General features: G+C 55.3%; 7 protein-coding genes across 7 annotated transcripts; 2 read left to right on the top strand and 5 right to left on the bottom strand.

The window, feature by feature from the left end:
* Window positions 1–41: 41 nt before the first annotated feature.
* On the bottom strand, window positions 42–587 carry BO80DRAFT_332768 (J-type chaperone JAC1; the record flags this gene model as incomplete). The annotated part of the gene is made up of 1 exon (XM_025715182.1): window positions 42–587. A coding segment is annotated over one exon (546 nt), but the record flags the coding sequence as incomplete, so codon positions are not given.
* A 511-nt stretch (window positions 588–1098) lies between these two features.
* Window positions 1099–3226, bottom strand: BO80DRAFT_381136 (putative pre-mRNA splicing factor). Its single transcript, XM_025716826.1, has 3 exons — window positions 2878–3226; window positions 2730–2763; window positions 1099–2650 (listed from the first exon to the last, which is right to left on the bottom strand). Exons 1-3 carry the CDS (start codon window positions 2917–2919, stop codon window positions 1137–1139), a joined length of 1590 nt encoding a protein of 529 aa, XP_025575905.1. The 5' UTR covers window positions 2920–3226; the 3' UTR covers window positions 1099–1136.
* Window positions 3227–3804: 578 nt separating this feature from the next.
* On the top strand, window positions 3805–5127 carry ppmA (type 2C protein phosphatase PTC7; the record flags this gene model as incomplete). The annotated part of the gene is made up of 1 exon (XM_025715700.1): window positions 3805–5127. The coding sequence occupies one exon, from the start codon at window positions 3805–3807 to the stop codon at window positions 5125–5127; it is 1323 nt and encodes a 440-aa protein (XP_025575904.1).
* A 1554-nt stretch (window positions 5128–6681) lies between these two features.
* Window positions 6682–8869, bottom strand: BO80DRAFT_454939 (PWWP domain protein; the record flags this gene model as incomplete). Its single annotated transcript, XM_025722091.1, has 5 exons — window positions 6682–7313; window positions 7374–7554; window positions 7669–8047; window positions 8113–8599; window positions 8704–8869. The coding sequence occupies 5 exons, from the start codon at window positions 8867–8869 to the stop codon at window positions 6682–6684; spliced, it is 1845 nt and encodes a 614-aa protein (XP_025575903.1).
* A 1804-nt stretch (window positions 8870–10673) lies between these two features.
* BO80DRAFT_62686 (phosphatase PAP2 family protein) lies at window positions 10674–12427 on the bottom strand. The gene is made up of 3 exons (XM_025724651.1): window positions 11878–12427; window positions 11232–11766; window positions 10674–11175 (listed from the first exon to the last, which is right to left on the bottom strand). The coding sequence occupies exons 1-3, from the start codon at window positions 12265–12267 to the stop codon at window positions 10757–10759; spliced, it is 1344 nt and encodes a 447-aa protein (XP_025575902.1). The 5' UTR covers window positions 12268–12427; the 3' UTR covers window positions 10674–10756.
* A 2598-nt stretch (window positions 12428–15025) lies between these two features.
* BO80DRAFT_354698 (coma-domain-containing protein) lies at window positions 15026–19032 on the top strand (the record flags this gene model as incomplete). Its single annotated transcript, XM_025715712.1, has 7 exons — window positions 15026–15274; window positions 15364–15401; window positions 15458–15495; window positions 15554–15633; window positions 15692–15774; window positions 15839–16330; window positions 16752–19032. 7 exons carry the CDS (start codon window positions 15026–15028, stop codon window positions 19030–19032), a joined length of 3261 nt encoding a protein of 1086 aa, XP_025575901.1.
* A 1617-nt stretch (window positions 19033–20649) lies between these two features.
* Window positions 20650–24742, bottom strand: BO80DRAFT_62607 (cytoskeletal protein-binding protein SLA1). Its single transcript, XM_025724650.1, has 5 exons — window positions 24332–24742; window positions 22847–24166; window positions 22752–22782; window positions 20824–22701; window positions 20650–20768 (listed from the first exon to the last, which is right to left on the bottom strand). Exons 1-5 carry the CDS (start codon window positions 24527–24529, stop codon window positions 20743–20745), a joined length of 3453 nt encoding a protein of 1150 aa, XP_025575900.1. The 5' UTR covers window positions 24530–24742; the 3' UTR covers window positions 20650–20742.
* Window positions 24743–25009: the final 267 nt, after the last annotated feature.

Below are 25009 nucleotides of genomic sequence, written 5' to 3'. Positions count from 1 at the left end.
CCCCCCAACAACCCCATCTAACCATCCTAATGAACCAACCTAATCTCCACCATCCCCGGCTCCCACTCCCTCAACCCCTCCCCAACACTATACCAAAACCTCAACCGCACACACTCCCTCCTCGCAACCTCCACATCCCCACGATCAAACGCCTCCCCAAGCACCCTCACACACTCCTCCACCCGTCCCTCATTCTCCCTCTTCAACTCCGCAATCCTCTCCTCCGCCCCGGGATCCCCACTCACCTCCTCAATCGTCTCCTGCACCTCCATCACCTCCATCAACGTCTCCGCGTCCAGCGCATGCTTCGTCGCCCCATCCTCCGCCGTGACATCAATCCCGTGCATCTCGCGCAGGAGATACTGCGCGCGCTGTAACGGGTCCAGCAGCGTGCGATACGCTTCGTTGATTCGGGCCGACAGGGCCTCCGCGGCTTGTTTTTGCGGGCCTTGCGGGTATTTGTCCGGGTGGATGCGGCTTTGCCATTGGAGGAATTCGCGGCGGAGGGTGCTGGGCGGGATGTGGAAGGGGGAGGCGGGCGGTGGGCCCGCTGGGAGGGTGGTTTTGAAGATTGTGTAGTGGTTTGTTATGTCGGGGGTGGTGATGGGGTCGGTGGGTGGGGGGGGGGTTTGCGTGGAGGCGAAGCGGAGGGTTGGTGCTGATGGTGAGGAGTATGTGGTAGGAAGCTGGTGAGGGCGGAGATAGTTGTGGGCTTGGGTGGTGGGTGTAAGGGGTTGGAGAGCCCGGGCGGAGGATATCCGTGATGCGAGTCGGCGGGTAAACATTGTGTGTTTCATGCAGGGTGGCTGTGAGGTGAAGATGAATCGTGGAGAATTGTACAAGAAGAGTCTTGCTCGGAGATGGCGGACGATGCCTCGGGCTTTGAGCGGCGGTGAATGGAAAGAATGGGCAGAACTCACGTGGAGGCGATGGAGTGGGCCATGTTGGATTCACCGCCTGCCTGTACAAGCTGAAGTATAGCCTGCACGTCATCGAGCATCGTATATCGTTTCTACCGGACTGCCTGTAAACAAACCATATTCGTGGAGATATCCCGGTTCCCATGAAGTGGGCCGTCACCTGATTGAATACATCTGGCAGGAATCATTATACCATTTTCTGGATTACTCGTATATCTATTCAATCCCCCACAGTTTCACCGTGCGGTCATGTCCGCAACTTGCAATCCACTGCGCATCCGCGCTGATGTCGGTGCTCAGAACATTGCCCGCATGTCCGCTCAGGGTCTTTACCAACGACCAGTCATCCGCGCTGAAGATGTTGACATTCTTGTCGAATCCGCTACTGACAAAGAATGTGCCGGACTTCTTGGGCTGCACCGGAGCCGGTGTATCGCTTGCGGGCGGAGCCCCGTCCACATCCATGCGGCCGTCCGCCGAGGGCAGATATGACGCCGCCTCCGAGCCCTTGTACCATCGGACATCGGACACCACGCTCTTGTGCGCTCCGATCCCTCCACTGTTCCTGACTTGACGCAGATCCCAGCACTTGACCCATCCATCGCCGGATCCCGAGAGCACCCGGTATCCATCAACTCCCCAGTCCAGCCCAAAGATCTCCCGGATGTGCCCCTCCAGGATCATGACCGTGCGACCCGTCCGGAGATCCCATATCCGGCCGATACTGTCCAACCCGCCACTGGCGAGGAGTGAGCCGTCATTGTTGAATGCCACCGTATACACCTCCCTGGAATGCCCCTCTTGCAATAACAGCTCTGTTGTCGTTTCAACGTCCCACAGTCGCCACGTGGTATCGTAAGAAGCAGAGGCGACGTACCGCCCGGACGGGTGAAATTCCGTCCGGCAGACACGACCGATGTGACCGGACAGTGTCGCCAAGGGCTTGTCACTAGTCAAGGACCACAAGCTGACATCTCCTTCGCCTCCTCCTGACACCAAGTTCACCGATGATTCCGACACATTGGACCCTGGCAATGTAGCCCCCGGGAACCATGACAATCCACCTACACGATCCTTATGTCCCTGGACGGAGAGCTTCTCCTCGAGGTTGGGCACCGTAAGCAACCGAATGCCACCGCCCCAGTTGCCGGTCGCGATTGTCTGTCCGTCGGGAGAGAAGCGACAGATACTGACAGGGCGGTCACCTGCAATTTGGGACCCGTAGAGATCGAAGTTGTGTAGCTTCTCTTTGATCGCCTTGCGATGCTTGATATGCGTCCGCAGAGGTATGGTTGATTCGTCTTTCAGTCGGGCCACGCGCGCCTTTGCGCGCGGTAGAGAGAAGCGCGCAATATCCTTTCGGGCTTGCAAGAGGTCATTCGTGCCCTCGGTGTAGAACTCCTCCTGCTGCTCAGCTTCCTCTTCCCCCTCCCCCCCTTCAGCCGCTGCCTCTAGCATCTCCACATCGCCCTCTGCTGCCGCCGCTGCTTGTTGGTCCGCAAGATCGGTTAACAACTCCCGCAGTCGGTCTCTCCGGTCCGCGGGACCTTCACCGAACAATGTGATGGGTTCGCCCAATTCTCGTAGTCGTGCGCGCACTCGGGTGTCGTCCGTAGGAACCGCCATGGCCGCAGCCCTTCGCTTTCGTTCGAATTGAGATAAGATGGCGGAAGCTCGTTCAGGCGGAATGCCCGCCGCCGCAGAGGGAAGCTCATAATTATGGTCCACAGCTAAGCATCGACATTGCGTAAGTAAGCGATATATTCATCCCTCAAAGCGACGTGGAATATCAGCCGCAGGGATACTTACGCAGGTTCGCCAGGTCGATGCCCATGTCTGCATCCTAAAGTCGACGTCAGCACATGCTTTGCGCGGGAAAACCCCTAGTATACAGGAGAGAAGCTTGACGCAGTTATGTCTGCAAACTAACTGCATATAGAAGAAGTGATGCGCTTACCTCCGCCTCCTCGACGTACGCCTGTCTCGACGGGTGCATCATGATGGGCACCGAGGATGAGGAATTAGACGCTCCAGCAGTTCACGCACGACAAAAGGGTGACTTTGAATATAACACGATCGGAGGGTAGCAATATATCCAAAAGAAAGCCGCCCGGGCGTCTGGCGTTTGAGGGAGAGAGAGACTGGTGGGGAAGAGGTTGAAGGTGAAGAAGCGGAGGCCGAAATCGAACGGCGCGCGCTTTCTGGATTTCTTCGAAAAGGCGGCAACCACCACAATCTCTCCGTTCGTTCACTTCTCAACGGGCTTCAACTTGCCCCATTCCCTCTTGGAGTCTGGTCTTGCTGACTGCATGGTAAGGCCCCAAGCTATGCAGGATGACGTCTCCGGATCCTGAATCTACCAAATCCACGGTGATGCCCAGAGACAGTGAGTCTGGTTTCTTTAAGTCCCTCTGGCTGCTCCGCGCCCGGAGGTATACCAAATCCTCCTCTCAACAAAGGCCGGCCAGCGTCCAGTCTACCTTCCCATTTTCTACAATTTCTGGCTCCTCCCTCCAAGACCAGCAGATCACACCAGACTAACCATTACTGAACCCAGGCGATCACCCTCTCATCCTTCCTCGTATTCTCCCAATGCTCGCGGAGGCGGTCGATGACGCCAGGCGGTCGGGAGTCCCGTTCGTCCCAGCAACCTGAAATTTCCAGCCTTTATCGCTCAGGCTATCCGCTTCGTCCGGCTTCAAATCCCGACCTATTCGATCAGTCGGTCTCATCCGGCTTAATCGTGACCTCTCCACTCTTCCAAACCCGCGCCAGGTGTCAAATTCGTCGTGTCGCACGCTCCGGCGACTCATCTGCTCCCGACCACTTCCTGTTCCTGCTGGCACAGACAGGATCCTTACGGTGACGATCCGGTCCTCTGCTGATGATTACGCTGGCTTCTTCCGGTAGAGCCTGCAGTTCGGCCTGCAGTAGCCTACACACCGTCGCCAGGGACGGCTTCTTGGCCTGCTTGGCTCCGAAACCGTCTGGCCCCCGATACTCTCCCGTCTTCTCCCCCTTCTCGACTCCTCGATCCCCGCGATTCTTCCCTCGACGTGCCTTTCAATCCACGTCGTCATTAGACTCAGCCACCCCGCGCATTTCGTATCGAGTCGCTGCCTCCTCATCCGGCAAAGGCCGCCGCTTCCATCCAGCGAAAAACTCCTACAATTTCAACCCCGAACTTCACGAGGCCATCGGGGTCGCAACGGATACACCGAACAGGGCTCTCCGGCGGAAGAGGAGGCCCGACAGTGGCGAGGATGCGTTTTTCGTGAGCCAAGTCGGTCGGAAGGACTCCGGGGCCGTAGCCTTTGCCGTGGCAGACGGCGTGGGCGGCTGGGCCGAGTCCCGCGTCGACCCAGCAGATTTCTCGCATGCGCTATGCGGCTACATGGCTGAAGCCGCCATATCCTGGGACTCTCCCGCCGAACAATTGCGGGCCAAGCACCTTCTCCAGGCCGGCTATGACCAGGTCGTGGCAGATGAGACGATCCGAGCCGGTGGCAGCACCGCGTCAGTCGGCGTCGGACTGGAAGACGGACGACTCGAGCTGGCCAACTTGGGTGACTCGGGCTCTGTACTCCTTCGACTCGCGGCTGTGCATCATTACTCCATCCCACAGACCCACGGGTTTAACACTCCCTATCAGCTCAGCATTATCCCCCCGCGCATGCGCGCCCAGGCGTCCATCTTCGGCGGGTCATTCCTCGAGGACTTGCCGCGCGATGCGGCCGTCACCAACCTCCACATGCAACACGGCGATGTTCTCATCCTGGCCACCGACGGTGTTTTCGATAACCTGAACAATCAAGACATCCTCAAGCTCGTCACCAGTCGCATGGTCCTGACGGGCGCCTGGAGCGCAACCCCTGACTCCGGGATCCGGCCCTCTGAGGATCTCAAACAGTTGACTGGCCCAGAGGGCCTGACCTCCCTTCTCCCTTCGCCATCCGCATCTCCCTCCGACCCTGACTCCCCGAAAGCATCCTCGCCCAGCACCCGTGAGCAAACCTACACCCTGCAGTCCCTCATCGCCGCCACCATCGCCGGCGAGGCTAAGCTGGCCAGCATGGACATGCGCCGTGACGGTCCCTTCGCCAAGGAAGCCCAGCGCTATTACCCCGGCGACTGGTACCGCGGTGGGAAAGTCGACGATATCAGCGTGGTGGCTGTAGTTGCCGTGGATGAGGGATACTCTGGTTAATGCGAGTCCTTGAGAAACGAGGACATTCCGTGTGTTCAATACATCCTTTCCGACCTGTTATGACCAACATTCATACACATACATGTCTGCATGCATGGCTACCATGCGATACCTATACGATACAATACCGATATTCATACATACACATTATCACGGTGTTTAATCCATCTTTCTTTCCTTTGATTCTCTTTTCCTTTTCCAGTTTCTTTCCTTTCTCCTTCCGCATTGGCTAGGCTACAGTAGACATAACAGCAATGACATAGAAAACAATAGAGATACCAACCCTGACCACAGCTCCATACAAACTATCCACAGTGTAGAATACACCCCCAAAGTATTCCAGCAACTAGTCGCACCCTACGTACATACTCAATACTCACTCATCGGCAATCAAAGTGATGACCTACCTGACCTACCTACCGCATCTACTACCCCCTCTATCCGGAAGGCGGTAGATGGGAGGCCTACCTTCCGCCTTCAAGTCCAGAATTTCCGACGGGCAGAATATCTCCGTTTCGATATTTCTGCCTGAGGCGGTTAATTTCCCTACCAGGGAATACGGAGCTGAGCATTAGGGAAGGAGGTGTCGAAGTAGTCAGTCAGTCAGTCAGTCAGCCAGTCAGCCAGTCAATTCATTTCCACTAGATATGGAAGTGCTGAGCCGATGTATGTACAATCGAGAAGGGGGGAAAGCATAAGTAAAATGACTGTTTGATTCCATTGATAGATAATTAGCGACCTGGATAGATACTTGATTATTTTCACGAACTGGCTAACGACACGAGTGATAGGTAAAGTAAGTGAGATTTCCTAAAAACCAGGATTGGAATCGTAGATAGTGTGTAGATAACTAGGTCCTATTGATAGGTTCGTGGGCAGCAAGGGGAGTAGTAGATAGAGTGAGTAACACACAATTTCGATAGGAGATAATGAACAAGAACACCAGAATTAAAACAGAACAATACCCATCAAGCCAAGTAACAAAGGGGTTGAGAACAAAAAGACATGCCGCATTTTTCCTAGACATGGATGGATGGATGGTGGATGGGTGGGTAGATGGACGGGGATGGACAGGAACACATGGTGGTCGATCGTTCGTTGACCATCCCTATCCCAGCACATTCATTATGAAGACAGCCGTCACAATGGCACAGGGGGTTCTTTTCTTTTCTTTTCTTTTTGGAGAGGAGAGAAGGGGCATCTTATCTTATCATCATCCTCACTCTCAGGGCCGTATCCTGGACCCATCGAAACTCATCTTTTCGATACCGAACCGGGTCAAGAGATGGTTAAATGGGTCGATGTACAGATGTCAGGGGGAGCAACCAAAGCCAACGCTCACATTAATGTGAAATTAATGTGAACCTATCCGTTCAGGGGCGGTTGCATGAATTTGAATTTTCCAGCTTCGTGACTTGATTCCAAGAAGGAAAGGAATAGGTTGGGTAAGGAAAAGCAAGGTAATGCAAAGACTAACGCAAAGGAAATGGCACAAGCTAACAGAGCGCCACAGTCCATGTGGGTGGTAGCAAGGGCAAATGATATCCATCACCTTTATGCTGCCGTCTCCGTCGGCTTCTCCTCGGCCTTCTCGGTGGCAGGTTTCTCCTCCGTCACTTTCTTTTCCGCTGATGTCTCCTCCGCGGCCTTCTCCGTCGTGGCCTCGTCGGTCTTGGGAACAGCCTTCTCGGCCTCCTCCGTGGCCGGCTCTGGAGCTTGTGGCTTCTCAGTCGCATCAGCATCAGCATCAGGCATCGGCTCATCTTGAGGTTCAGCAGTGTCTGTTTTGCTCTCCTTGATATCATCTTCCTTCTCGTTCTCGGTATCAGCCTTGGCCGGCGTCTCGACGCTGCTCTCCTTGTGGATGCCGTTGGCCTTGGGCTTATCCTCCTTGTCCTTGTCATCCGATGGACCAGTGGCGTCCGCATCCAGCAAGGTCTTCCACTTGGACAGGATGTTCACAGCACGCTGCCGGAATTGGAACTCCTCATCCCGGGGAATCGAACTGAGCTTGACGATCATCTTCAGGACCTTGTTGATCTTCGTGGCACGAATGATAGAGACTTCAAGATCAGCATGTTTCTCCAATTTGCTGAAGAAGTTGGACATGGATGTCATTTCTTCCTCCTTGGGGGGTTGGTCACGAGAAATGAACCCCTTCTGGAGCTTGTGGCGCACGAAGAGAACTGCCCAGGATTAGTGTCCGTCTCCATCGATCCAGGTCCGTCAGCCTTGAGGGTGCTTACTCTCTTTCTCCTTCTTTTCCTTAGCCTCCTCTTGACTGACCTTCTTCTCGGGCTCCTTCGATGCCGCACGAGAGTCCTCACCGTCATCACTGGCAGCAGCCTTACCGACCTTCTTGCTGCTGGCCGTCTGCTTGGCTCTGCTGGAAGCAGGGGTCTTCTTTCCGACCTCACTGGATGGAGTCTTGGGAGTAGTCAACTTCAACTTGGTAGTCGTCTTGGGGGTCTTCGCAGGCTAGACGAGGTATGTTAGCACCGCATCACGTTCGCCGAATTGACCAGAATCGCGCCCTCCTACCTTCTCATCGGCCTGGCCCTCGGCATCGTTGTCCTTCTTGCGCTTCTTGGTGCTCTTGGGCTTCTTTGCCTCCTCATCTGCATCCTCCATGTCGACATCGTCGTCATCATCGACCACCTCCATGCTCTTGCGCTTGTTCTTCTTGGCCTCTCGGGCCTCCTTGGCGGCCGCTTTGGCAGCTGCCTGGGCCTCTCGCTCTTCTGTCTCCTGTTCGAGAGCGCGCTGATGGTCTGCCAGGAGGTTCTTGAAGTACTGGAGGTCATGGCCTTCGGCACCCACGGCATATGCAGCCAGAAGGGTTTTCGACTTGCCCTTTTCCGACACCTCCTTGCAGCCAGCGGCATCAATGGGGCTCAGATCGGTGTTAGGGATCCACGCGCTATGTCCTCGTTAGTCACACCGGTTCTCCAACTGGATCAAAACCCCAGGTTGAACGTGACTCACAATTCGTTGGTCTCGAAGAACATCACGGGGAAGGTGCGCTCGTGGGCGCGTTTGCCGCCATCGGCGTAGTCCTCCCTGTAGGTGCCGTCGGAACGCTGAGCCGTTACTGGACGCGTGTTCAAGAGGGTCTGAGGAAGCATTGCTTCATCGCAGATGATAGAGGGCCATGGGGGGAAGCTCCGGAGACGCGCGAGGAAATACTCGCCGGGCTGTGCGTTCAAGTGTGTCACGCGAATCTGGGACTTCTTGCGGCTCAGTTTCGACTTGTGTTCGGGCACGGCTCCTGTCGATTTCCGCTTCGAGGCGCCAGTCTTCTTAGCTGATGCGGGTGTTCCGTTGGCCTCCGACGCTGGGGCGGCCTCGGGCTCTGCAGGCGCGGTCGCACTCTCTTCGGGCTGTTTCGCGTCGGCAGTCCCAACGGGTGCGCTAGATTTGTCGGCCGAAGCCTCGGTAGTCTCTTTCTGCTCCTCAGTTGCCGTTGCAGTCTCTGATAAAACCAATGCCATAGGGATCAGCAAATGCCACTTGGAAAGGGTCCCACCCCAGCAGGAATGACCGCGACGGACGAGGAAGGCTTGTCATGGTGCTTACCAGATGGCTTATCCTCCGAACCATTGGTCTGCTGTTCCTCCTTCTCCTTGGCAGGCTCAGGCGCAGACTCTGCAGGAGCAGGCTGAGCCTCAGCGGGAGCGCGCTCGACGGACGGCTCACCAGCGTCGGGGGCGGGCGCCGAGACAGCAGGGGTGTCCTCAGCCATGATGCGCAACCGGGACTGGGAAATAAATCAGGGGGGAGGAAAGAAGGTCAGAAAGAGATGACGATGATAGATGCCTTCTGATGAGGCCGAGGTTGGGGGTGGGAAGGTGGAGGTGGAATTCGGTGGAAGGTAGAGAGTTGGAAGAGAGAGAGTGAGTGAGAGAGAGATCGGTGGTGGAGAAGGTCGCGACGCCGGGAGGCGGGAAGACGACAACGCGTTGCACTTCTTGGGGGGGAAAGCAAAGCGACCACAGCCAAACCACCAATGACGCAAATGCTTCAACGGCAGTTCCAACCCTTCAACGGTCGAGATTAACCACCACGGCTTGTCTCTAGAAGTAACACTGATGTCCTGGGGCAATCAGTTGCCCTTGTGTTAGCGACCGAGCAGGGGATCCTATCACGGCAGACCGCTGTGTCGTGTCTCGGACGCGGTGGCAACCGTAATACAGAGCTCCCAACTAGGAAATAGCCGGCAATCGTTGCGCTGCTCCTCGAGATTGAGGCGACAAAAGATTCGATCGGATCGCGTCAAAAAGCAGGAGAATGCAGGGTTGCCCGTGGGATGATGCTCCTGCTGCTGCCGATGGGACGTGACGCGAAAACCCCCCAGCGGCTGACGATCCTCAGCAGCCGGGAAATGCGGAGAAGCTGCTGCGCAAACAACGAAACTGGGCGGTCGTCGCAGAACCCCCAGATGGCGCAGTTGGGCAAGAGTCGACAGTCAGATGGCGACGAACCTCGAAAGGGTGCGCAGCCAACTCGTAGTGGATGATGTAGATAGTCTCACGGACAACTCAAGAGACCGACCCAGAACACTCGGGTCAATAGAAGAGTCTGTTAAAGCAATTTAGAATACGCGTTTCAAAGATAAGCCTATCGCAGACTAACCTGGAGCTACAGTCGAATCGCGGAGTGCCAAAGCAGAGAACTAGTAGCTCGTAGAGGGGATGATGATAGTCCCGAGGATGGTGAGGAACACTAGAAACCCCGCGGTCGCAAGGATCTGCAGACTCCGGACCAGGAGATGATGGTGGATGGGCGGACGGGGATAGCAGGGCGGTGACCTGAAGGGGGGCAACACTCGGTCTCTCAGATGGACAGTCACCAGAGAGGACAAAGAAGTGGTGGTGGTGAGGATGTCTGTTTGGTGTTGTCGGTGGCAGGCGAGCGAGTGACAGGCGGGCGGATGGTGACGCCAGGAGAAAGATGGATGCCCCCTTCTGCTTTGTCGACCGGCCATCCTCCCTCCAGTACCACCTCAACGACCCCTTTTCCCTTTCCAATTCACGGGCTGGATCGCAGATTCACTATCCATCAAATTCCAGGTGTGGTGTTCTTTAATTTGCACGCGCGCCGATCACATCACCTATCACGCCAATCTACAATGACCATCACCACTCAGCAACACTTGAGGATGTGCTACAGACGGAGTTCTAACCGATCTCATCTCCGTCCTCCCCAGCCTTCAGGCTCTCGTCTTTGTTCTCGTTTCTGCAGGGGGAGCACGGGGAGATAGAAATCCACCTTAACCCCTCCAGCCACCCCATTCACTCCGCTGGCCCGCACCGCTTCCAATCCTACTAGCAGTGATCTCAGGGGTCCTTGGTAGGACCTTGTGAAGGTGCAGTGTAAGAGACTTAACCCGGAATGGGGTAAAAATATATTGCATTGCCCTCGGGGAGGGCTCATCGTCATATACACGGTAGAGGATCGGATCATCCCGATATTAGAAGGAGGGCAGGTATGGGCATAGGGGATCGAGGGAAGAAGTACAAATGGGGGTCATGACAGGTTCATAAACATGAGCGGAAAGATATTCCAGAAGGGTATCATGCAAGTCCACAGAATCATCCATGGAACGGACGAACGACTGCAAAGTGCGAGCTCACCAGGGAAGGGCAGTATGTTCGGGCAGCCCGTCATCAATCCACCCATCAGCCCCTTCAACCTCATCCAGGTCGGTCGGCACCGGCTTGTGAATGCGGAGTGCCCAGAGGAAGTAGTCTTCCAAAGGCAGCAAGTTCAGCAGAATCCCATTGAATTTCCAGCCAAGCGCACACACCGTCGCACCAGCGACAGCGTCCAGAATGAAATGGTTGGCCGTCGCCACAATGGCGGCCAGGATGACAAATGGGTAGGCAAAGCCCACGACCAGGCAGGCGAGCCGGCGCCAGGACGGAATCTGCACCCCGACAGAGCCAATGGTCACGCGCGAACGTCGGCGATGATGTGGCGGCAGCGGTATGGTCATGATCGTGAGACCAATCATGAGAGAGTATCCAAAATGCAAGGAGGGCATGGCGGCTGTGGTTGATCCGGTCAGCAGTCTCCTCCGAAACATGCCCTGGGCGAATACTCACCGTATTGGTTGCAAAACCGATTCTCCGTCCAGACACTGCCCGCACCGTTGACGCCATGCACCGTATCGACAAAGCCATAGCTACGGCCTAGGGCTGCATCCGGGCCCTGCGCGTCCTTGTCGCTCAACAGTCGAGGTGGCATGCAGGGCCACAAGGTGAAAACCACAAACGCAAGTAAGTTGCACACTGCAAGAGTCCGACGTCGGGCCTGATATAGACGCGGGCCCGCGGGGGAGCCGCTCATGAACCCGCGAGGTTTGCCGGATTGCGATTCGTCGAATCTATTTCTGGTGGTGGTGTAATAGTAGAGCCAGACAAGAAACGCAATCGTGCCCGGGATGTGAATAAACGAATAGATCCAGTTCGTCCAGGTCATCAGTGTGGCGTGTCGAAGAAAAAACCGCTGAATCGGAACTTCCCAAAACAAACCCAGCGCCTCTTCTATCTGTATCAACTGGAGCGCATGCTTCCGCGCCACGTCAACGGTGCCTTCTTTGAGTGTGACGGCAGTAAAAGCTCGGCCCAATTGGTATGTCTGTCGAACACATTAGCCCGTGGCGCATAGCTGAGGAAACACCCCGCTATAGAAGCACGCAAGATGAAGTGGAGGGGGGGGGGGGGGGGGCTTGAGAGTCAAGAGGCTTACCCAGTACACTAGAGCCCAGTACCAGCATTCAACCAGGAAAGGGAACTTGCGGAGCAGGCGACTAAGAAGGCGATCTTGAAAGACGCCGGTATCGGGAGAGGTGACCTCAAATGTCGACGAGAATATCCCAATCTGCCTCTTGCGCCAGCGAGGCTGACCAACTTGCTGAAGGGATGAAGACGATGACAATCGACGAGGCAACAAGCCATCCTTTGCGGTTGGCGTGACCAGCCCGGACTCTATCGCATCTGGGGAGGCGCCGCGTGAGGTGACGGTGGATCTGCGACGTCCCCTGCGCGCAGGGAAAGAACCTGTTGTTCGATTGATCCAAGTGCCTCCAAAGAGGAGGACGATGACCGTCAGAGGCTCTAGAACGGCCCCTACCCCCATGGCGATGGTGACCTTGGAGCGGAAAAAGGATGCGCTGTACCGTACCGGCCGGGAGGACAAAGGGCTAAGCAGAAGGAGAGCAGAGAGGAGGAAGAATACTGAGACGGAGGCTGGGCAGCTCGAAAGGGTTCAAGGACCGATGCTGCGGGGCCAGCTATAGAGAATAAAGCACAGCGAAAGAAATAGAAGGCCTGGAAGACCGCGAGAGCATCGTAGGGACAACGACGCCAAGCCAAGGAATCGACGGGACAGAGAAGCGACTGAGTTGTCACTCGTATGGATGGAGGTACTACAGATGGGCAGCCGTGGGCAAGCCACTTATGTACCTTACCTTACGTAGTAGTACGGCCTCCCTCAGTCGTCTCTCTGGGTTAGGTAGGTACCACGAGGTCCATCTTAGTCGAAAGCAGGGACAGCCCTGCTGGGGAGGCGCGCCGCACTGGATTGGATGGCATGGCTTCCACCTGGTTTCACCGGTCCCTCGGGATCTGACTCGGCTGCCTGCTAGTCGTCAACTAGCCTAAAAAGTCCGCATTTCCTTGTCGTGATCATTAGATAAGTGAGCCCCCATGTTGGAGACTAGACCCGCAATCAAGGCAGAGGGAGTGAGGGAGTGCCTCGGAGCCTCCGGATGCCGGTTGAGACGAGACCCTTCACGGGGGGTTGAACATCCGGATTCCTATCCTGAATAATACTGTGTAAGATCCCTCTGACCTACGCTGGAGGGTAGGGGAGTGTCATTGGTTCTTGGTTCTTGGGAGATTGAATCACAAAGAAAACTCTTTCTGCCGTTGGTCCATGTGGGCCACAATCTGACCCGTTAAGGTTTGGCAAAGCTCGCGAAGATCCACGAACATGGGTCCCGTCTTCGGCCTTAAGCAACTAAGCCAGCTGCTATTGTGTACGGAGTAGTGTGTGTGTTGTGTGTGGTGTGTGCACTGTGCAGTGTGTACTGTACTTGCTTGGGTACATTTGGGTAGTGGCTGAGCCCCACAGCAAACACCCTGGCGGTGACAGTACGGGCTGTGGTAAGGGTCCTTACCAGATTGATAAGTCCGCTGCGCAGAAACAGGAGGAGTTCGGCCATTTCCCGTGGCCGATCCTCGTCACAGCTGGTAATCTGATACCGGTGATGTCCGGATCAGGCAAGCTTGCGGACCTCTCACTGGTTAAGCGAGTGGATCCACTTCCAAGCGGGAAGGTCAGAGCTGCTCGGAAGACGTCACCTGAGTCAGACATATCTTCCGCTGACCAACCTAATCCAGGACGGGCAGGAAGGCACGCTGGATAGAGAACATTGGAGAAAAGTCATATGACAGTATGAATATTGAATCCGTGCTTTTTTGAATCTCAACTTTAGTCCAGCTCGGCTTGCCGTCAACTGAGTCAAGAGCCTATGCGTCGGTCTAAACCCTGGGATGGAGTACGATGAACAGGGTCCAGGTCCAGGCTCCGGCTCCGTGCCTTGTTCTCGCTCTGTCCACTAGGCTGACAGTATTAATGATTACTGGGTGGGAATCACCCTTGCTCCTCGGTTCTACAGTAATCCTTCCGGATGAAAAGATACGAAGCCTCTGAATGTGCTGTGACATCGCACATCAGAGTTGAGCATCTAGACCATCTCACCAAGAACCCCAACGATTACTAGGCCTAGCTCTTATCTACACGGAAATACCACCTGCCAGCCAAAATAACTCTGTGCTTATGCATGATTTGCAACATCCTCGTACCGCGATCTAAATCACTGGCCAGAGAGAGACGAAATGCATAAGCCTGCATAATTCCCATTATTAGCAACCAGCTAACTTCCGAGTCCTCCGACCAACTTCCGTTCCCGTGGTTCCGTCCCCCCATCCACTGTCTAGATACTGATCTAGTTGATAATTACTCCGTCTCGAGTTTAGTCCTCGTCGGCGATCGGAAGTCCTCCGCTCCGAGCCAAGGCCCGACCTGAACCCACCGCTCAAATCTCAACCTCTTCGCCTCCGAACTCCGTTGCTCATCGAATCCACCGCAGGGCTAACGGATCCATTCCAGTCTGCCCTACCTGGAGTATTTCCATGGGCCCTGGATCGCCAATTCTTGGCTGGTGCCTAGGTTGGAACGAAGCTTGGCTTGAATACTAATCAATCCAAATACCTCGGCGCCAGGGGATATTAACTCTGTTAAACCCAGTTTCACCAAACACGAAACTTTGCGTCCATCAGGTGCTTAGCTTTAAAGTGGCATCACCGCGGTTTATCAATTTAATATCGGCCGGTGGCTCCTCTACTGTCTTGACTCTCGATATCGAGCACCAGAATGAGCTGGCCATAACTAACATCTGAAAATGACGTCATTCCCACCGGCCTTCGTCGTCCTGACTTCATCAAAACTCCCATCCCATCTCCGATCGTCAATGAGCCATTGAGTGGTTCAACAGGTCCAGTTGGGATCGCTGGTACCTATAGGTACAGGTACCCCTGATGCCTAGCTGACCACAGTACGCCAACGGCAGCTGGGAGCGACCAATGACCGTGGCTGTCACCTTGCCTCTGCCGATGAGATATGTTTGACGTCAGTCCTCTATTACATAGTATTCCGACGTGACCTGATCCCAGAACGGCCATGATGGATGTGTGCTATAAGGGACATTGCTTCTGCGACGTGCATGCCAGAATCTGCTACTCTTCACGTACAGTAACCAGATTAATGGTCGCTCAGAAAGAGACGCTTAATCGATATTGAAACACCCCCTAGTTATACCTTAATCTAAACAATGTTTTCATCTCTGTCCCGCGTGGCCTCGACCCCATCGAGGTGCATTCTTGAGCAAGTATCACGCCAGACTCCCAAAGCTGCGGCATTGACAGGGGCCTCGCGAGCACTTTCTTCCACACCATCTGCCCAAACGGATGTCACACTGCTTCAAGACAAGAAGAGCGGGTTTGGATTTGCGCGGTCAAACCCAAGACCTCCGAAGCCACGGACGAAGGGGGTTACGGAAATCAGAGGCCCCTACTATACAGTATGCGACTCTTGAGTCCGCCATGTAACCTGTCGCGATTGTTCGCGTTCGCTCTCTCTCAGACATGGTAAACTGACCTTTGCTCGTAGGTGATGGGTAAAAGATACCTGGCAGATGTGCTTGAGACGTGAGCTATGCCCACAACTCCTGCCAGAAGACAGGGTTCTGACAAGTACTCTACAGGATGGGAACTCATGTGGACGGCTTAAAGTTTGCAGGAGGTAAAACCACTGCTGGACTGGCGAGGCAGTGGGTATCAGACGCTGAACAGACCTACAGGATCATTTTCTCTCTTCCAGGAGAAACCCTTGAAAGAACTCATTGATCTTGCTCATGACCATGGTGTCTATGTCTCGACGGTAAGGCCTGTCCTTGCAGGAAAATGACCCGTATGTCGATTGGCTGACGATGGTTTAGGGCGGATGGGCTGAACATCTACTTACTCACCCTGACGCAAATGCTGTCTTTGATAAATATCTTCGGAAGTGCAAGGACCTGGGGTATGATCATCCTATGCTTGGCCCCTCCTTCATATGCATTATCTTACGGCTTCTTGCCCTGCAGATTCGATGTGATTGAACTCTCGTCCGGTTTCCTCTCCTTCCCGGAGGACGATTGGCTCCGACTTGTCGACAAGGTGCACTCTTACAAGCTAAAGGCGAAGCCTGAATTAGGGATTCAGTTCGGTGCTGGGGGTGACACCCCAGCATCCGGCTTGGAGGCGATCGGCACCTCAGACCCGTCCAAGCTGGTGAACCTGGGACGCAAGTTCCTTGACGCAGGAGTTGAGCGCCTGATGATTGAATCGGAGGGCATCACCGAGAATGTACAGTCGTGGCGGACCGATGTGGTGTCGCAGATCATGAAGGAGCTTCCATCGGAGCGTGTCATGTTCGAAGCAGCAGACCCTAAGGTGTACAACTGGTATATTCGAGAGTTTGGCATTGATGTCAACCTGTTTGTCGATCATAGCCAGATCGTGCAGCTCTCATGCTTGCGCCACGGCATCTGGGGTACGGCCGATACCTGGGGCAAGATTGTGTCATTCCGGCCGGAGTAAAGTGACATGTGGTCCCCCTGTTGGCAAATTCCTAGGTCTTGAGCATAGGATGAATAGTACCTACCTATCATGATCCCTCCGTAAATAGTTGGCAATACCCCGTAGTGTCGCAAATCATCTCGTTAGGTAGTTAACTGGTGCCTGGGACCGACATTAGTCAGCCGCCCCCATAGCGGCCCCCGACGCAATCCGGGGAAAGCGGCCCATCCTTCTTGCGGTCATCTCATCTTCCCTCCTTCATCATCCATATCTCCTCCCAGCTTCTCCTCCACGCCTAGTCGCTAACTTGCCTCTCGCGCTAGTCGAAGAGATGTCCAGCCCAACTTTCGGCTAGTCAGTCTGGGTCCCGACGCGAAACCATCCCCGGCCAGACTGACCCCGCGGTGTGCCCCTGCAGGCGGTCTGCACTTCTTCCAGGCTCGAACAACGTCCTAGGCCCGAATTCATCCACACAGTCTTCGCATGCTTCATCATGCCTAAAGCGAATACGGCCCCCGGGGCTCGTCTCCGGTGCAGGCGAGCATGCGACAGTTGCAAGCGGAGGAAGCAAAAATGCAACGGAGAACAACCATGTACGATCTGTATCCAACGGCGCAAAGAGTCGGAGTGCCATTTTTCAGATAAACCGGCGAGACTACTCAAACCAAACAACACCTCGAAAGACACCATGCTTCTTAGCGAACGCATAGTACCTACTCCCCAGAGGCAGACGGCCATGGACCGACTCCTGAACTCGCTCGAAGACCGGAGCGCGAATCTGGAACAACAAGCTGCAGATGATAAGGATGGGACAGCGCCGGTGCCCAAGGTGGCCAGGCTCTTGCGCGATGGTCAAGGGAAATTTATGTACGTTGGTGACTCGGCCAGCTTGTCCTTCCTACAGAGTGTCCGTCGGATCGTGTCATCTTCAATCGGCCGGTGCGAGTTCACGGAGGACAACTCACGACATTCGATGCTCGAGGCTTTCCAGAATGGCCCTACGGCACCGACCGGGCCGTTGATGTCGCCACCAAGCAACGAAGAGGCTCAGAGGCTTGCGCGCCAGTTCGTTCTTGCCACCAGCCCATTGCTAGATTTGTTCGACCTCAACGAATTCCACCCTCGGCTCGCGAATTGGGTCGAGAATCCGACCGGAGATGAGGATACTGTCAGTTCGATTTTCTACCTCGTGCTTGCGATCGGAGCGCAAGTATCCGATATCAATCAAACCCTGGCCGAGCAGTATTTTGTTAGCGGCCGTCAGTTAGCATTCTCCGCCTTCACAGAGACTCCAAGCATATACACCATCCAGTCGTATGTCCTCATCTCGATGTATATGTTGGGTGCCTGTCGACGTAACGGGGCCTTTATGAATCTTGGGATCGCACTCCGAGCCGCGTATGCGGTTGGAATCCACCGGAAGGACGCGAATGCGCTTTTCTGTGCACGGGAACGACGGGCTCGGGAGCGCGTGTGGAAGAGTCTGCGAATGATGGACCTTTACCTCAGTGCCTCCTTGGGGCGGCCTCCTGCAACACTGGACTTTGATTATGATCTGCGTGAAGACAGCATCGCCGCCGGGGAGCAACAGCGCCTCCATCCGGAAGAGCAGTTATCCACGACCGTGATCTCGCTATGCCGCATCTTCGAACGAATTCTCACCGAGGTTTACATGCGCCAGGTAGTCTCAATCAATGTCGCGGAGGCCATTTCAAATCAGCACCGAGCCTGGGTGCGCAGTCTCCCCATGTTCTTGCAGATGCAGACCGAGCGCCTGGATTCCAAGACGCTGGAAGGCACCTTGTCCGCAGCGCACATTTTCGGTTCTTACTACTGGTCGATCATCCTCCTCACTCGGCCATTCCTCATATTCCGAGTATCCCAATATGTGCGAAATCGAAGCGAGGCGACCGGATCGTCCGACAGCAGGGCCAGCAACTCCCGCATTGCGCTCTTTGCCGACGCATGCGTCTACTCGGCCTTGCGCGGGCTCAACATCGTGGATGACCTCTGTCGTTACACAACGCTTCCCCGCAGGCTCCCTTTTCTCATCAACTCCGTCTTCAACTCAGCCGTGGTTCTCGGAGCAGCGTTCTTCGCCGACTACGACAACCTCCTCCCGCTTGAAGAAGGGATGGACAAGGCGGAGAAGTTCTTAGGCCTCTTTGTGCCCCACGATCCACATGCGTGTCGCTTCTTCCAGATTATCAAGTTCCTCCGGGGCGCAGTGGCAGAGTACGTGCGGCGACGGAACCGTCAATGGATGGAGCGTCGCAGCCGACAAGTCGACCAGCTCTTCGGCCAGGTCGGGCCCAACAATGAACCCTCGGTTACAGAAACCAACACCCCAACCAGCCATCGCGGCGATCAAGCCGCCGTACCGTCTCCCTTATCGCCCGACAAGCTAGCCGGGGCCTCTGCTGCTCATCCACCGGATCTATCCACCAGCACCACCACCGGTCCAACTGATAGTGACATCTGGGACACCCTCTGTGGCGCGCAAGGTGCTGGCCCTCTTCCATTCGACACCGCCATCTCGACTCTCACAACCACCGGGATTCCAATCGGCTGTTCTCCGGGCGGTACTATTCCCACCGCCGGGATCCCGCCAGAAGCTCCAGGTGCCCACACCCCGCTGTCCGACGTGATCCTCCCAGACAATGGTCTCCTCTACATGGCTGAAGACCTTCCCGTATTTGGAATCTGGGAAGACGCATGACATGCCCACGTGATACCCATCCGCCTGCCTTTCCTACAGAGTATTCCTACATACAAATTCACCCTTGGATATAGCACCTGGCACACCATCCCTACTCCGATGAATTCCCCACCCGATCATGACCTCCCCAGACACGACCATCCATGACAATCAACATCTTCATCCTTCTTGTTCTTCACCTCAAATCGACCACATATCCTAGCCTTTACCAACACGATCCGGGTTAGCATGGCTTAGCACGACGTGGTCTGGCGTCGGTGACATACTACTCATTTATATCCGCAACATCTCCACCCACAGCTATACATATCCCATCATCACTACTTCCTTCATGTACATACCCACATCGATTCCCATCACTCCTAAGACAAATCCCATCACAGCAGGTCGCTATGATCAGCTCTTAGCTTCCATTTCGATCCTGTTGTATTGTATACGCCCCCTCTCCACCTTCATCAGTAGAACTACACCAAAAATAAACAAACAAACAAATAAGTAGTAAAGTCAGATGTAGCTCACTTATAACTTCTTATCTTGCCACACAAGGAAAGTTTGACTGAACCTCGCCCAGCTGTGTTTGTTTTTTTTTTTTTTTTTTTTTTGGTCTAGTACGGCAAGTTCGTGAGACAGCAATGCTTAAACTTACATGGCACTCAATAGTACTACCATCATCGTCTTACGGGGCATCTGATCCGTGGAGTCTCTTTCAATTCTCTTCCTCATCGACTTGTGCTATGCTAGTAACTTACATATACTTTTTTTTTCACCCTTCTTCCTATATATATAGATATGCTAGTGGCTATGCCTGGTAGTATCACAAGAAGCAGTTCAACCCCTCACGTGAATTACAATCTATACCAATACCTAGTAGTTATATACAACATACACCTACCTCCCTCCCCCCCTTCCTTTCCCACCAGACAGGCAGCAAAGACCCTAACGAGGTAACAATCAAACACTGAAAATCCTAATCCCTATTTTATCATCTGAATCACAAGCTATATGTACCGTACATGTAATGCAGAGATCGCAGAACAAGAGGAAAAGGGGGAAGGATGCACAGGGGATAGGAAACGGAACAGGTAAAGCGAAGCATATTCAGAGGTTGGACCACGATCACAGATAAAGAAAAGAAAGGAAAAGAAAGGGAGAAGAACGAATGCAACCCCTCCGGCCAAACGCAGGAAGAATTAGTCAAGATGGATGGACGGACGCATGCAGCATGGACATGGACATGAGCATGAGCATGATGATAGGAAATGAGGAACGGATGTAGTCGGTCGGGCACGTGGGTTCTCTTTCAGCAGGGCTGAGACGAAGAGACGAGAACAAAAGAAAAGGAAGCAGAAGAATGGGAGTGAGATTCTGTCTTCCCGATATTACGTATAATGTAATAGACGCAGCGCCGAAGAGGAGGGAAAGGAACGTCAGAACGAAATCTAGGTCGCTGAAGCTGCGTCATGTAAACAAGTCTCACGGCATTGCTTCAGAACTCGCTGCGTGGGTCAATTGTGTCCGGCCATGACTAAGTGGAGGGTACTCGGATATACGCATTACAGCGTCAGGAGTGGCAGAAACGAAAAGAAAACCGCGGCATCATCTATGTATGATGTGCATGCCATTCCCGCCAGCAAGAAATAGCAAGCGACCATGTATAGTAAAGGAAACTCGTGTGTCGCCAAGTCACAGACTGATATATACATGTCCAGATTAGAATCCAAACGGGTTGGTGGGCGCTGTAAGTGTGTTAGTGAGAAAGTCCGGTCGCAACCGTATAGTAAGTGAACTTACTGGCTTGGGCGAGATTGGCCCGGAGACCGGTCGGTTGAGGAGCAAGCTTCTTGGGAGCATCGTGCTTCACACCGAACCGGATCGGAGGAGCGGGCCCGGTCTTCTGGGGCTGCAATGGTGCAGCCGTGGGCTGTTGCGGGATGGGCGGCACTGGCGGTGCGCTGTAAGGCATGCTGCCAATTCCGTTCATGCCCGTGGGTTGGGGCTGCAGGGCCGGAGGAAGAACGGAATTGATGCCGGTCTGCATCGGCTGCTGCGGTTGCGGCTGGAAGCCTCCGAAGCCCGTAGGCTGCGGCATCAGACCCGGGTAGCCAGCTTGCTGCTGCTGGATCCCAAACTGGGACTGCGGCTGGAAGCCAGTGGGCTGGGGAACCAATCCGTTCTGGAACTGAGTCTGAGGCATGAAGCCGGTGGGTTGCGGCTGGAGCGCTGGCTGGAATCGCTGCTGGTTCAATTCGGCCAGACTCTGTCCGGGCGGAGCAATCTGCGGTCCCGCTTGAGGAATGCCGGTCAGCTGGGGTTGCAAGGGAGGCGGACCAAAAGAGCTCTGCTGCTGAGGGAAATTCTGAGGCGCCGAGAGGGGTCGTTGAGGCGGCGGAGGGAGCAACGAGCTTTGCGCCATGTTTGGAGGGGCCTGAGGACGCTGTCTGGCAGCCTGCTGGAAGCCGGTTGCCTGAGGACTGAATCCTTGGGCGTTCTGAACAGGCTGCGCAGCCTGTGCCAATTGGGAGAAGAAGCCTGGTGTGGCCCCGGTTTGCTGTGGTTGAATCGGCGACACGGGCACAGCCGTGGGCTGAGGTTGGATGGTCGGCTGGGGCTGGATCGTGGGCTGGGGCTGGAGAGGCGGCAAAGCTGCTGGTGGGGATTGCGGGGCAGGAGCAGGCGCAGGAGGCGTGGGCTGGAGAGGAGCCTGAAGCAAAGACAGATCAGCCATCGCTCCTGCGAGCGGTTGCTGGGCCGCGGGTTGAGTGGCCGCAGGTGAGGCCGCCGGAGGTGGGCTTGATGGCGTTGCCGGCGTGGATGGGGCAGCAGCAGGAGCGGCGGCGGCGGCAGTAGGAGCAGGCTGCTTAGGCTGTTTCACCTCCCAGGCATCGTCGTCAAAGCCCTTTTGAACCGGTGGTTCAACAGGCGTGGCGGAGGCGGGCGGTGATTCGCTGCGCTCAGGCTGTGAAGCATCCTTCTGCTCAAAGGCCTTGGGATCGACGACATCGCTGGCTTGCACAGTGGGCGCCGGCCGGCCCTTGCGGGTATTGTTGCGCAGGGCACCCCCGGGGCCAGAGAAGAGGCCGGCAGCACCATCCTCGCCGTTGCCGATGACTTCCTCCCCGCCGAAGCTCACGTTGCGCAGCTTCGACTTGCCTCCAGTGCGGCCAAACATGTTGTCCAAGTAGCGCATCACTCGCAAGATATCGCCTTCCTTCAGGCCAAGTGTGCGCAGAACTTCGGGGGTAATGTCCGGGAGAATAGCCTCATCCATAGAGTCCTTGACGAAGTTCTGCGCATACCGCTCACATTGATGGGGGCCAACACCGGCCTTGAGGAAGAAATCAAACCAATCGTAGTCGGATTGCTGGAAGGAAGCTCCAGCTCCGGTGCCAGCTCGCTTGCTTTCGGGCGAGGATCGGGGCTTTTCAGGCTCGATGCGCTGAGAACGGCGTCGGATGTCCGACAATGGCTTGTCCTCATCGAGGGACACTCCAGTGATTCTCTCGACGTACTCGAGATCCTCAACGGACATCTTCGGGATAGGAACCGCAATCTTGATGCCGTTCACTTTGTGCAGATGAATCTTGCCATCCTGCAGTCCAATGAATTGTGCCTCGACGGTGAATGTTTTGGTGCGATCAGTCCAATGTCTTGTCTTGGTCGGATCCGGTTCTAATTCCGTTAGCAACAGGGATCATTGCATCTACAAGGATATGACTTACTCGGCTTGTGATTGCTCTTACTGTCGCGTTTCTGGCGCTAAAAGTGGCATTAGCATTGGACCAGCTATCATGATGTCTTCCAGGCAAGGGCATACCTCTGGGCTGTCGACGGAATCGGTCTTCGACTTGCGCATAGCTTCCTTGGCTAGCCGTGCTTCTTCCATACGGTTCTTCTCCACGGTCGAGAGACCTGGTTCGGCACTGATCACGGGAGTAGACACCGTTCCAGTGATCTCAATGTAACTGCTGGGAACCACACCCTCCTTTCCGTTCTTCAGGCGCCGCACCTGCCACCACTCTTCGGACTTGCTATCATCCAGGACGATAACGTCGTCACCTGCGGCCACCGTCACCTCGTCATCGCCTTGCGCCATAAAATCATAGAGAATCTGTCCCTTCTTCTGTCCTCCGCTGGTGCCAGCAGCGATGACCTCCTTCAGGCCCTCTGCGCGATAGGCACCAGAAATCTCCCCGAGGGCAGAGACGATTTCCCGAGCCGTGTCTTTGGCGCCCGCATGGAAGTCGATGCTTTTGCTGGGCCGGATGAGATCAAGGAAGACGTGCTTACCCTCGATGGAGTAATGAGAGAGTTTGTCTGCGCTCCACTCCTCCGTCTTGCCACCCTCCTCCGGCGAAATGAAGATGGTACCCGTTGCGACATTGATACCCAAGGTCGTGGGCATCTTCTTCCGCTTGCCCATAACCTCCACCATCTCATTGATATTATAGATATGGTAGCCCGAGGGGGAACGTGGGGTCAGCTGGCCGACGACTCTGATGTAAGGAGGCGATTCTTTGACATGGTTGTCGCTATCGCGAAGCGCCGGACGAGACGGTCTGGAGGGCTCGGGCGGAGAATCCACACGCACCGGCGACGACACTTGTGCGGACGGAGGACGTTGTGGTAATACCGGGGGTGGCGGCGAGGGTTCATCCCGGTAGGTCTCTTCGGGCTCGTCGTACGCTGGACGCTCCGGCTGAGGCGGCGGGGGGATGGCCCTAGGCGGTTCCGGCTCTGGCGGTGACGCATGCTGATTGTGAAGGATATCTGCGATGGCCTTAGCGGCAGGATTCTGCACAGTATCGACTGGGGAAGCCGCGCCGGTTCCGTTGACTTCTTCCGCCGTCATCATCGTCGGTCGCTGCGGGAGGGCGGGTGGCGCCGGTTCGGGCTCCGGTTCGGCGGGGGGAGGAGACGGGATTGACGGTGCAGGGGCATGGTCTGCGCCTGCATCTTCGACGATCTCAATGTAATTTGCGGGGGCGAATCCGTAATCCGAGTTGACTCCGACGAGGGTCCAGTCCGGATCGGAAATGTCGAACACGATCAAGTCTGCATCTTCGGAAAAGGATACCTCCTCATCCGTCTGGCGTGTGTAGTCGTAGAGCGCTTTCGCTGCGTGAATCGGTTGAGCCTAAATCCAATGACAACTATGTTAACGAATGTTGGTTCCAGCCGGAGACAACGTTGCGGTGTTGCCGGGTGTACCCCTGAGCGTGAGAACCGTTCGCGACGACATCTACCGGCCGAGGATGCGGGAAGCCCAGACCCAGGGATCTTGGGGTGGCTCAGATCTTACCTCCTCGACGTAATTGTTGGGGACGAGACCCTCGGGTTCATCGTCATCCTCGCGCTCAGCCTTCTTCTTGGCCTTCCACCAGTCCTCTTCCTCACCCTTCTCAAGGATGTACAGGAGATCTCCTTCGCGCAGTTCTAATTCTCCTTGCGCCTGAGGCTGGTAGTCATAGATGGCCGTGTAGACCCCGAGGAAACCCATGGTGGCAGCCGTCCAGTAGCCAACGGCGGTGGTGGAGGGTCCGGGGGTTGTGTGCCGCGGCTGCGGAGGGCAGCGTGGACGAGAACAGGTTGTGGAACTGGATCAGGAGAGGGTGAGCCGGGTGAACCGGGGTGGACAGACACGACACGGTCGGAGGTTGGGAAGATGACAAGAGGCAGGACGTGGTATGGTATGTATGGTATGGGGATGTGATGGCGGGATCGGAGGACGGAGGGAGGAAGAATGATATACAGGAGACCGTGCAGCAACGTACCGAGTTGAGTAGTGGGCAGGTACGTAAGTGGTCCAAGTGGAGGAGGCAGCCTTGGCAGGACCAGCAGTGGAGGCGATAGATACCAGTTGGCAGGAACTGGAGGGAGGTTTGGGGGGGAGAGTGGGTAGTCGTGGAGTTGGAAAGAGAAGGGCGATGATGGCCGACGCAAAGGAGGAATCGAGAGAAATCCACAGGGGAGAGGAGAG

This window comes from Aspergillus ibericus, assembly GCF_003184845.1.
Source record: "Aspergillus ibericus CBS 121593 unplaced genomic scaffold BO80scaffold_17, whole genome shotgun sequence".
NCBI lineage: Eukaryota > Fungi > Ascomycota > Eurotiomycetes > Eurotiales > Aspergillaceae > Aspergillus > Aspergillus ibericus.
Note: the sequence above shows the minus strand (reverse complement) of the source record. Positions and strands in the feature narration are given on the sequence as shown.